Below are 12646 nucleotides of genomic sequence, written 5' to 3' on the forward strand. Positions count from 1 at the left end.
TATTGATTCCTCTTCAGGACAGGTGGAGTTACTGAACATGACCATCAGAGATGGCAGACTGAGAAGCACACAGCCAGTAATACTGGGATCTGAGATCTGTGGTTGAAATGCAAAACTATAATAAAAATCCCAGCTATGTGTGAATGAGGAGTGGATTGAGGTGGCCACCTTCTGAATGACTGGAAAAAAAGGTGTATGAGTGAAAAAAGCTGTGTAGATATCTATGTGTGTGAACTTAAAATACTCTGTGAGTGTTAAGATTTTAAGAGACTATGCTGTATAGATTTAATTATGGTAAGTTGATGCATGCTGGCCTTCAATGATTGGAAGCAAGCATTGAAGAATTGTGGGTTAATGCTGGTCAGAATTAGCTAAATGTTCTGTTGGTAAATAGGAACTATCAGAATGGCTTTTGCCTATGGTCAAGACAGGTTTGCTTCTGTTATCTATTTTTGTAGTTGTGCTACTAATGTTGCCATGTTTGGTGTCATGTTTGCAAAGGGCCCTGCAAAGGACAACCCAGGCGATTTTCCTAGCACAAATACAAAAAGGGGTTACGCGTGTGTTTCTAAATAGCTTAAGACATGCAGTTTTGCAAAATAGAACAGCAATTGATTTTTTACTTTTAGCCCATGGGCATGGGTGTCAGGATTTTGAAGGAATGTGTTGCAGGAATCTCTCTGATCATTCACAGAGCATATACAAACAGTTACAAGAGCTTAAGGAACGCATGTATCATGTAAAAGAAGGATCTGTGGGATTGGATGCCTGGTTGACGTCTTGGGGAGTAGGAGGTTGGCTAAAAGATATACTTAAACAAGGGCTGTCTATACGCATTTTCATTCTGGTTTTATTACTTATTATTCCGTGTGTTTTTAGGTGTCTTCAGGATTGTATTATTTGTAGCTTTGATTCTATGCTTAAGCAAAAGGGGGGAAATGTTGGGGCCTTAGCAGTTTTACACAAATATGCTGAGTTCTGAAAAGGTCAGGATTTGACCGTTAGACAAACAAGAACAAGTTTTATGGTTACAAGAATGCAGAGGTCAGCAGAAAGCAGGATGTGAAAAACAGCGATAACAGAAACTTTATCCAGGAATGTGGGCTTTAAGACCACCAATCAATGGACTGCCTGAGGCGCGTGAACAATGTATGCTGACCAATCATAATAGTATGCTGTGCTCGTGATCGCATGTCCAGGACTCAAAAGATTATATATTGTGTGGCCTTCTGATAATAAAGCGGATTTGAATTTGCTTCTTATAGATGTGTTGTTCTTTCCTGCTCGCTTGAAAGCCTGCAGCACACCCCGCGAATCCTTGTCATGCAGCATTGCTGCCACTTCACACTGCCCCCGTGAGCGGCCATCATCATCATCAAAGCAGCACATTTGAAGCATCAACCATGCCCTTCCATCAGGACTCTGGTCCCATCACGCCCCCAAAGTTGCCAGTGGCACACCTGTCTCAGGTGTCAAGAAAAACTCAGGTCCGGATCCTTTTTCGCAGCCGCCCCGCTGCTCTCAGCTTCACCGGGCTCCGTCCTCACTGCACCTTGACCTGCGGTTCAATTCCTCTCAGGAAATTATCTCCGATCCCTCGACTTCGTCCTCACCGCACTTCTAACTGCGGCCTCAATTTCTCAGGGAATTATCTCTGATTCCTCGATGGGGATCAAGTCCACTTTGACTCCATATCAGGGTGGGAGTCTTGTTGGTATTAGTCGTGATCCCTCCTGGCTCGTAACACCCGGGGTTCACCAGTTGTTGTAGTATATTGAGGACGACCAAAATAATAAAACTGGGCATCTTATGATGATGGTCTAAATTCAGCTTTTATTCTTTCATCCAGAATATTACATCTTGTTCTCACACCGCTGCACTCACACACTCCCTGTAGAATCTTACATACTAACACTATTCTTAGCTCTATTATCTATATATTTACCACTAGCCTTCACATATGATTGGATGTTCACCTCTTATTTACATTCTTTTCCATGCTGCTAGGCTGCACGGCCTTGCTGCATCCTCTGACACAGAGGTCTTTTCCAACCTAGTTGATTCTGTGATTCTATGATTCTGGATGCGGCTATTCAGTCAATTCTTTGTGCATCTTAGAGTCCATCAAATCCATCTCTTTGCAATTTAGAGACAAGAATGATGTGGAGGACAGTATCAAACACCTTACAGAAGTCTGGGTAGATGACATCCATAGCTCTTCCCTTGTCCACTGATGCAGTCACTCCACGGTAGAAGGCCACTAGAGTAGTCAGACATGATTTGCCCTTGGTGAATCCATGTTGGCTGCTGGCTGTCTCCAATTACATTGGTGTCTTTCATGTGTTTTGACATAGCTTCCAGGAGGATCTACTCCATGATCTTACCAGGCATAGAGGTGAGGTTGACTGGTCAGTCATTCCCAGGGTCTGCTTTTTTAAAAATGGGTGTGGTGTTCCCTTTTCTGCAGTCACTGGGGACTTTGTTTGACTTCCATGACTTTTCCAATCTGATGAAGAGTGACTTGTCAAATACATCTGCCAGTTCCCTCAGGACACTGGGTCCCATAGAGTTGTGTATGTTCAGGTTCCTCAGGTGGTCTCAAACCAGATTGTTTCTTACAATACGAGGGACCTCATTCCCATAGTCCCTGCCTTGAGGTTCAGGGTCTTGAGAGATGTGGGAACAGTGATTCCCCTTGAAAATGTAGGAAAATAAATCGCGGAGTACCATGGTCTTCTTCACATTGCTTGTCACTTGATCTCCTGGTTTATTTATCGGGCGAGGGTGGCATACACTTTCTTTAGTCTTCCTTTTCTGACCAATGCACCTGTAGGAGCACATCTTATGTTTCTCTTCATCCCTTACCATCCCTTATTCAGCACCAGCTGTGCCTTAGCTTTCCTGATCCCATCCCTACACTCCCGAGCAGCATCTCTAGATTCTTCCCAGGATACGTGTCCCTGCTTCTGCTGCCTATGCATTTCCTCCTCATGCTTCAGTTCAGAAGGCCCTTACTCAGCCACGCTGGTCTCCTGCCTCTCTTGCCTGATTTCTTACACGTGGGAATCAAGAGCTCTCATGCTCCAAGAAAAATGCCCCCCAAGAGCTGCCAGCTCCCTTCTGCTCCTTTATCATCCCTGAGGGCAGTTTTGCAGGGGGTCCCCTCCACTGGTCCTTGAAAGACCTGAAAGTTTGCTCTCCTAAAATTCAGGGTCTCAACTTTACTCTTTGCCTGCAAGCGGGATGCTTCTAGTGATTGAAGTACAAATGCTTCATCGTGCCCTTTGATCAGGCAGCCTATAGTAGACACCAACCACGAGGTTTCCTTTGGTGATCTGGCTTCTAGTTTCCACCCATAAGCTCTCAACCTGTTCATCTCTGTGCAGTCAATCCATTCTTTTATATAGAGGGCAAACCCCCTGCCCCTCCTTCTTTGCCTGTCACTTCTGAACAGTTTATAGCCATCAATTGCAACGCTCCACTCATGTGAGTCATCCAACCAAGTTTCAGTGATAGCGATTAGGCCAGAGATTTCCAGCTGCACAGTGGCTTCCAACTCATCCTGTTTGTTACCAGTGCTGCATGCATTGATATTGTAGTTTAGTTGGCAACTAAGTATGCAGCTGCTTGGTCACTTGATTACCCTGGTGGGATGGGGAAGAGAATCAGAGAAAAAAAGATAAACTGCATGGATTTATTCACGTGAAAGGGGGGGTTGATTTTCACTCTTTTCTATGATGGTCCACTTCTGCTTATAAAAGGTAATGCTACTGTTAGTGCTACTGCAGACAAATTTAGGTTAGGTATAGGTATATTTAGGAGTACATAAATACAACCTGTTGATTTACCATTCTCAAAATTTAGGTTTCAAGATTATGATGCACAGCAGAAATGGTATTACAGTCAGAACTAATAATAGTGCTCCTTGTATGCATTCAAGGTAGGTGGAGGCTAATCCATCTGTCCACATACAGTTCATCTAGCATTCCTGTGAAGAAAGAAAGAAAAAAGCATGCTTGGTTGGACAATGCAATGGGCAAAGTTAATTAAAAAGAAAAAAGGGTTTGAGATTCAAGGGAATCTCGACTTCTACTTTACAAAATACTTTTTACACAGTTGCTGCAGCTTCCTCCACATTTATGAGGGGATCGTGTCTGACCAGAGGGAGTAAGACTGCTTGTAAGATTTCTGAATCTGTTATCACCCTGTGAATACCCAAGTGAGTGGCTTCTTGTATTGTAGATGTTAAATTTGCACTATCAAATACCACAGCTGTTAGCAGGGCTGTGTTGGCACCCAAGTGCTGCTAATTAAGAGTTAATATTGATTGCTTTTCCAAAATTCTGTTTTATGCTGCAGCAGGAATTACCCTATCGGGGAGTACAGGCACTGTACGAAACACCAGCACTACAGCTCTTCAATTCCTTTTGGGGCTGGGGTCAACATTTGAACCAAAAGACCATACATCACAATCTGGTAGATGTCAGCTTTGACTATTCAGAACATCAAAGCCAAAAATGTTTTCATTGTGATCTTTAATTGCAAAGTGAGCAGCTGACTGCTTGCTTAGGGGCCATAAATTAATTTCAGTGGCTTGACAAATGCTGCTTGTTCCTGTTACTCCAGCAATTTTAGCTCTCTCTCATCCAGGTTTTAATCCCAGCTTCTTGACATTTTGCTCTATTAACCTTGAATGTTGTGGTCCTGTATCTATTAGAAATTGTCCCAGTTACATGGGCCAGGACCACCTTATTACTATGTGGGTATAACCAAAACTCTGTATTCTACACCCTCTATGCAATTTCTGATGGGTTGTTAATAATGGATTGTTTGCAGCAGCTGCCTGGGGCACACCTGACACCTCAGGCTACAAGATGGGTAGGAGAGTGTTTCTTTGTCTTCACACCAATGACTCAGCTGTGATAACTTCCCTCCAGGGAGGCATTAACACCTTCACAAACAGCCTGAGGGGTCATCTCTGCTAACAGGTTGCAATGGACTGGCATAAGAGGCAGCTGCAACGACCTAGACCATGAAAGATTCCAAAGATATCCCATGACTTACAGAGTTAAATCACCCATTGTGAAACTCCCCACCCTGGGGGAGGTACTGGACACTCCCAACAGAACCTAAGTATATATAATCTTGAGGTTTTAGGACTTCTGGTACCACTTGTTGGATTCAGAGGAGGACCAGAACTTCAACAGGACTATGACTGACACTCTTGACAAGACTGTGATCATTACTTCAACAGAACTGCAACCATCATAGGGACCAACAGGTTTTCCTGGACTTAAAACCATCCCAACAACTCTTGGGAGGACAACACAGCAGGGCATAAGGACTCCAGGAGGTTCCTGGAATGTGTTGATGATAACTTCCTTCTCCAAGTGATAGAGGAGCCAATGAGGAGAGGGGTTATCATGGACCTTGTTCTCACTAACAAGCAGGGGCTGGTGGGAAATGTGAAGCTCAAGGATAGCCTTGGCTGCAGTGACCATGAAATGGTGGAGTTCAAGATCCTTAGGACAGCAAGGAGGGTACATAGCAAGATCACTACCCTGGACTTGAGGAGAGCAGACTTTGGCTTCTTCAGGGATCTACTTGGTAAAGTACCATGGGATAAAGCCGTGGAGGACAGAGGAGCCCAAGAAAGGTGGATGATATTCAAGAATCACCTCCTTCAAGCTCAGCAGCAATGCATCCCAAAAAAGCAGAAGTCTAGCAAAAATGCCAGGAGGCCTGAGTGGATGAACAAGGACAAACTCAAACACAAAAAGGAAACCCATAGGGTGTGGAATCGGGGACAGGTAGCCTAGGACGAATACAGAGATATATTTTGAGCAGCCAGGGATCAGGTTAGCAAAGCTGAAGTCCTGATAGAATGAAACCCTGCCAAGGGACATCAATGGCAACACGAAAAGCTTCTATATGTCGGTGATAAAAGGCAGACTAAATAAAATGTGGACCCTCTCCAGAAAGAATTGGGAGACCTGGTTACCTGGAGCATGGAGAAGACTGAGGTTCTCAATGACATTTTTGCCTCAGTCTTTACTGGCAAGTGTTTCATCCACATCACCTGAGTTGCAGAAGGCAAAGGCAGAGACTTGGAGAATGAAAAACTGCCCGCTGTTGTAGAATCATAAAATAGAATCATAGAACCATCAAGTTGGAAAAGACCTCCAAGATCACCAAGTCCAACCTCTGACCAAATACCACCATGTCAACTAAACGATAACACTATGTGCTTCTTCCAGTTGTTACTTGAAGACTTCCAGGAAGGGTGACTCCATGTTATGGGTTTAGGCTTCTCGGTGAATTTTGCCGTTACCATTGTGAAAAATGTTGGCAAACTAAGAAAAAGGTAATTCAATAAGTTTTCCTGCCTGCTAGAGAAAAACTCCCAGAGGTGGATAGCTGGCAATTAAGCCACACAATGAAAGTAGCTAATAGCCCTCACATAACAACCGAATCACTTGGAGGAAGCCCCATCCCCCATTTAGCCGTGGGCTGAGGCTGCCAGCCCAGAAGGGAGAGGGGAGCTCTCGAATGAAGCCACTGCAGGAGTTAAAGAGCTATAAAAGATTGCTGGTGTCACATGAGCTGGCTCTTTGTTCCTTGCCTAGCTTTGGACTAGGAACTGACACCTCTGTCACTGCTGGCTGACCGCAAGTGGCTCCCCACCATACTGAGAGAGTTGATTCCCGCTCCTTGCCTGCTGCATTCCATGAGCGAACCCTGCACAGCTGCAGGCCAGGAGAAACCCCTTTTTTGTGTATGAGTTGCCAGCACATGCAGGTGAGCCCCACATCTGCACCTGCTGACACTTCAAGGGCCCGTACTTTATATGTATTTTTTTCTTAAAGAACTGTTATTCTTTTTATCTACATTTGTTTGCCTGAACATATCTTAATTTTGAATTTATAATAATTTGGAGGAAGGGGTCTTCTTTCTATTCTGGGAAGGTTCCCGCCTTCCTTAGCAGACATTGTCTTTAAACCAAGACACTCCACCACCTTCTTGGGTAGACTGTTCCAATGACTGAGCAACCTTTCAGTGAAGAAATTCTTCCTGATGTCCAACCTGAACCTCCCTTGGAGCAGCTTGAGACCATTTCCTCTTGTCCTGTTGCTAGTTGCCTGGGAGAAGATGCCAAACCCCATCTTGCTACAATCTCCTTTCAGGGAGTTGTAGAGAGTGATAAGGTCTCCCTGAGCCTCCTTTTCTCCAGGCTAAACAACCCCAGTTCCCTCAGTCGCTCCTCATATGACTTACATATGAAGAAGATTAAATGCAAGGCCATTTAAGGAACCTGAAGGTGCACAAGTCCATGGGACCTGATGAGATACATCCATGGTTCCTGAGGGAACCAGTGCATCAAGTGGTTAAGTCACCATCCATATTTGAGAAGTTGTGGCAGTTTGCTGAGAACACCAATCTGTGTGTTGTGGTTGACATGCTGGAGGGAAGGGATGCCAACCAGAGGGAACCTGACAGGCCTGAAAAGTGGACCTGTGCAAACCTCATGAAGTTCAACAAGGTGATATGCAAAGTCCTGCACCTGGGTCATGGCAATCCCAAGCACAAATACAGGTTAGGTGGAGAATGGATAGAGAACAGCCACAAGGAGAAGGACTTGGGGGTGTTGGTGGATGAGAAACTTGACATAACCCAGCAATGTGCCCTTGCAACCCAGAAAGCCAACCACATCCTGGTCTGCATTAAAAGAAGTGTGACCAGCAGGTCAAGGGAGGTGATTCTGAAGGAAGAAGGGTTAATCGAAGCATCTTACTGCAAAAACCCACTGTTCTCTCCCCCGCACTTTCTCTACCTTGCTCAAAAGAGATCTTGTTCTGTACAAATTCTGCAGACCTAAAATACTTACAAGTACATTGTACAAAGAGCCCAGAGGTAATAAATTATAGCCAAATAGGCTAAGGTAGACATTGGAATAGGTGAAATAGGCCTGAAGCCAAGGTTTTCTTCAAGCCTGGACAATCAGAACACTAGACAATAGAAAGTATGAAAGGTCTCCGGGGTCACCTGATGAAGAAGAGTAGATTTGAGACCCCAGGATGAAGTAAAGGCAGGATCTACCACCATAATATTCCTCAAAATAGAGACCACGCCTCAAACTCCGCCCTGACTCCACCTGCTATGAATATTGTAATCTAATGATGCAATAATATGAATATGTATGTGATTATGTTGTAATCGTAACTAGAAACGGTATAAATTGCTTGTTCTATTCAAGCACTTCGGAGCCTGTTTTCCCAGCAATAGCTGACAGGCTACCCGACCGCTCAATAAATACCTTGCTGTTTAAAGATTTAAAACTCTGTCTCTAAACAGTCTGTTTTACCTGCCTTTTTGGGCATCAATTCTGCCCCTCTACTTTGCTCTCATGAGGACCCCACCTGGAGTACTGCATTCAGCACTGGGGCCCCCAATATGGGAGGGATGTGGACCTGTTGGTGCAAGTCCAGAGGAAGGCCACAAAGATGATCAGAGGGCTGAAACTCCTCTCCTATGAAGACAGACCAGGGTGACATATCTTCCTTGGAGGGATACCTTTCCTTCACACTTGACAGGAGTCACCTCCATAGGCTGAGTACTCGTGTCCCTTTTATGATCTCTTTGTCAATGATCCCTTCCCTAGAAAGTGATCCCAGCTGCTTGGCTTCCCTACCTTCTAATTCCAGGCTACTAGCCCCAATATCCCAGCATTGGAGCAGCCAGGGGATAATGTGGATGATGGCTGAAATCTTTGTCATCCTCTGTAGCTCACTGAGGTATAAGGATCAAGTGGTTGGTTACTTCTTGTTCTGACTCTTATTCCCCTTCTTGCGATGGCCCTTCCTCATCCAGTTTTACTAAATGGGCTGACTTTTGTGTCCATTTCTTCTTGTGTAGAGAGATGACTGATACTGGCATGGGTTGGTCCTCTGGTCCAGCTGCTTTTCCTGTCTTGAGTTGGAGTAGCTGCAGCACCTATTGCTTTATCTTTAGATCCAGAGACCTTCTCTTCCCCCTGAGGGTACTAAGTAGTGTTGAAGAGGCCTGGGCCAGGCCCCAACATATTGCAATGATTTGTATCTCTCTGGAATCGCCGGGGTGACAGCACACCTTTTCCCAAGTATTTTACTAGTTTTTCAGGATTCTGCACTTGTTCAGGGGTGAAGTTCCAAAATGCTGGAGGTGTCCACTGCCCAATGTACTTGCTCATATAATCCTACACACACTGCCTCTCATACCTATCCAGCCTTGTGACAGATCTCTGGGTTGTTTTCTTAAGTAGTTGTTTAACCTTGGTGCCAACTTTCTTCACAGTCTTCTTCAACATGATGCTCCAAAGGACCACGGCAGACCTCGATGATGAAAACTGGCTACTGGCTGCCACAAGAGAGGAGCCCCGAAGAGGAGATACAAGGACTCCCTGAAACAATCCCTCAGCCTTGGCCATATTGATCACCACCATTGGTCTACCCTGGCCTCCAATCGGTAGGCCTGGAGACACACTATCTATAACGCTGCTGCTGCTTTTGAGAACACACGCAGGATCACTCTCGAGGAGAAAAGACAACGCAGAAAGAATCGCGTCTTGTCGATATCACCTGGGGAGTCTTTCTGCTGCACCTTCTGCAACCGGACTTGTCTATATCGCATTGACCTTTTTAGCCATCAACGCGCTTGTAGCAAGCGTGGGTAGAGCCCTTCTCAAATCTTCGTTCGCGAAGCCTAGCCATGATGATGATGTTTAACCTTAAACAAGACCTGTAACACATTTAGCAACATGCTGGTTCCTAGCAATAGGACCATTCTAGTTTAAACATCTCAAGGATATTAAAAATTTTCAAAATTTTCAAACACTGTTGTAATTAGCCTGGCAGTGAAGGGGAATATGTGGGAAAATGTTTCCTCCCTCCATAGGTTGGCTGTCTGGGGAGAAAAGGTAAAAGGTATAATTATTAATAGGAATAATTGGTTTTGCCCTTTTTAAAATATGTTTTCACAGAGGCATCAGCAGCTTTCCTCATGGGCTCAGTTTTGGCCTGCAGTGAGTCTGTTGTGAAGCCTGTATGTGGCATGAGGCAGCCCCCCACCATGCAGGGGTGACCTCTTCTCACAGAGGCCACTCTTATAGCCCCCATGGCTTCTAAAACCTTGCCACATATACCCAAGACAGTAAGATAGATATTGAAAGTGACTTTATGAGAATAGATTTATTTTGTACTACTTCATATTTTCTGTGAAATGTCAATATATTGTTAGGATCAGTAATACACTAAGAAAACAGTGGCATATAGATAATGATGAAAATACTTGACCTTAATAATCCCTTTTAAAAGAAAAAAATGGTTTCTCCATGGTGCATTGTAGCAAAGGGGGAGACAGAGTTGTATGAGGGTTATTAGAATAAAAAACAGAGCTGTAAAGAAAAATAGTCAGTTTTAATGTAGGCGAGGTAATTTGTAGCTTCCTAGAAACTACTTTGATATTTTACAGCTTATTGCAATCAGAAAAAAACATTCATAGCTCAGTAATCATTGAGGAAGGGTAAAGCTGGGAAATCTGACATGGCAAACAAAGTACCAGGTTTTCCCTGAAACAATTTGGAAGTAATTTGTATTAAAATATCAGTAAGCAAATTAAAAAGACAAGCACAGTTTAAGCTTGATAAAAAATAAATTAAAGCTAAATATCTATTTAATGTAATACATTACATTAATATTTAAAACTGTGTAAACTGAAATAATGAAACAGTGGTGTTCTTAATAAAATTTTAAAAATGCATGGCTTTTTGCTTTTTAGATGTTTGTTGCCATTCCCATGAAAACCTTTCTCATTCTCACATCTGAGCAGCATCATGGGAGGCTTCTGTTGGTTGCCTGAACTTTTACTCTCTTTAATCATTATTATGTCGCTATATGGACTTGTTTTCTTTGACCCTCCTTTCCCTTCCTTCTGCCTCTAGGTGATCTCAATTCAGAACCAAATGCAGTCCAAGGGAGGCTACGGAGGTGGCATATCTGCAAATGTTCATATGCAGCTTGTAGACACTCAGGCAGGATAACCTTGGGGAAACCTTTCCAGTAAGTATTACTGTCTGCTTTTTAGATGCTGGTAGAGTAGTGAGGAAGAACATCTTTTCACATATTGTAATCAGCTCTCTATAAACATCTGTATCCTTATGATGCATGATTTTAAAAAGTATTTCTGGGTAGAACACTCAGTATCATGTGAGTATGTTGATTTTTATTATGTAATGAACACAACATTATTAATTTAGTTCTAACTACAATTCTGTTCTTAAGCCTGTTTCATGTCCAGGATGTTATTGTAGGCAAATCTTTGAGAGTGAACTTAGTTGTATATCAAATTTCAGAAGAATTTTGTGATATAGTTAGGATACCATTTTTGCAACAGTTCCATTTAATTAAGCAAAATAAGAGTGCTGTCAAATATGTTATGGTAGGAAAATCATCACTATCAAAATGTTCAATACTCAGTTTAATGTGTGTTTTCTGTGTTACAGGCTTATGTGAGTTCCTGTATCTTCTTTCCTCTTTTGCCTTGGTGACTACTTTGTGTTCATGAGAGAAGTGATAGCTCATTTTTCACACCTTGTGATTACTCCAGTGAGAAGTTGCTCTGATGGTGCCATTTATGAGATTGATTGTACTGTGCCTTTCAGTGGCACGCACACATTTACCTCCTTACCAGTGCCATGGACATAGAGCTGTTTAGGACTGATTTTTTCTGTTTGTTAAAGCAAATTAAAGCACCAATATTAGCTTTCATTATCAATACCTAATGCACAGCATTGTTACTTTTTATTCTTTAAATATTTTGTCCAATCAAGTAATTTACAAATGAGTAAGTTTCCATTAATATTTTAATCACTCATTGTTCATATCCATTTTTGAAAGACCTGTGCCCTGCAAGCACAAATTATTATTTAATACAAAATCAGCATAAGAAAGGACCACATCCTTTGTGGAGTTGATTTGTATGGTGGCCTGTTTGGTTAAAAAAAAAATTAAATTGCTTACTGCAAACTGCTGATGGTGAAAAATTTAGCTGTGGCATGGGTCATGCCTGTTTCTGAAAAAGGACTTGTATCTTATCTGCTTCAGAGTTAGGTCTTTATTTTATCATACTGGTCCTGAAGTAATAGAGAGAAAACTTGCATTCCTAAGGCATTTGTAATAAATGTTCAGTATATTTATTTTGAAAGAGCTGACCTCAAAACTGTAAAAGGTTGTAGTGTCTAAGTATTGCGGAAATGCTTAAGTCTATTTAAAAAAAAAAAAAGAATCATGTTTTTCTGCTTCTTTATTTTTACAATTTTTCTTCATTTTAGACTGTATTGTCATTTTCAGTAACAGTATGCCAGACTGCCTGCAATATTAGCTGAAAATTTTAGTAGCCCTCTGATTAGTTATCAGTTTCTGTGCACTAAATATTTAGGGGCCATGAACATTGCTAAGAGCAACATACTAATTTGACAGAACAGTTGCCAGTGAAAAGAACATACAGGGTGACTTTTTACAAAGACAGCAAAAAGTCTTTTACTCATGTTGTGAAAATTGTATTTAGATATTGCACTGTTTTCAAATTATCTCTGTAAATTGTCCTTTTTCTC

At 42.5% G+C, this 12646-nt stretch overlaps 1 protein-coding gene across 1 annotated transcript in view; it reads left to right on the plus strand.

Moving 5' to 3' along the window:
- Positions 1–11074, plus strand: part of LOC114066803 (CDC42 small effector protein 2-like) — a 66308-nt gene extending 55234 nt beyond the window's left edge. The window contains exon 3 of the mRNA XM_027901785.1: positions 10976–11074. Coding sequence (XP_027757586.1) covers positions 10976–11074 — 99 coding nt within the window. The remainder of the gene's footprint in view (positions 1–10975) is intronic.
- Positions 11075–12646: the final 1572 nt, after the last annotated feature.

This window comes from Empidonax traillii, unplaced genomic scaffold (genome assembly GCF_003031625.1).
Source record: "Empidonax traillii isolate 1590-97213 ecotype Southwest subspecies unplaced genomic scaffold, ASM303162v1 scaffold814:size283170, whole genome shotgun sequence".
Taxonomy (NCBI): Eukaryota; Metazoa; Chordata; class Aves; order Passeriformes; family Tyrannidae; genus Empidonax; species Empidonax traillii.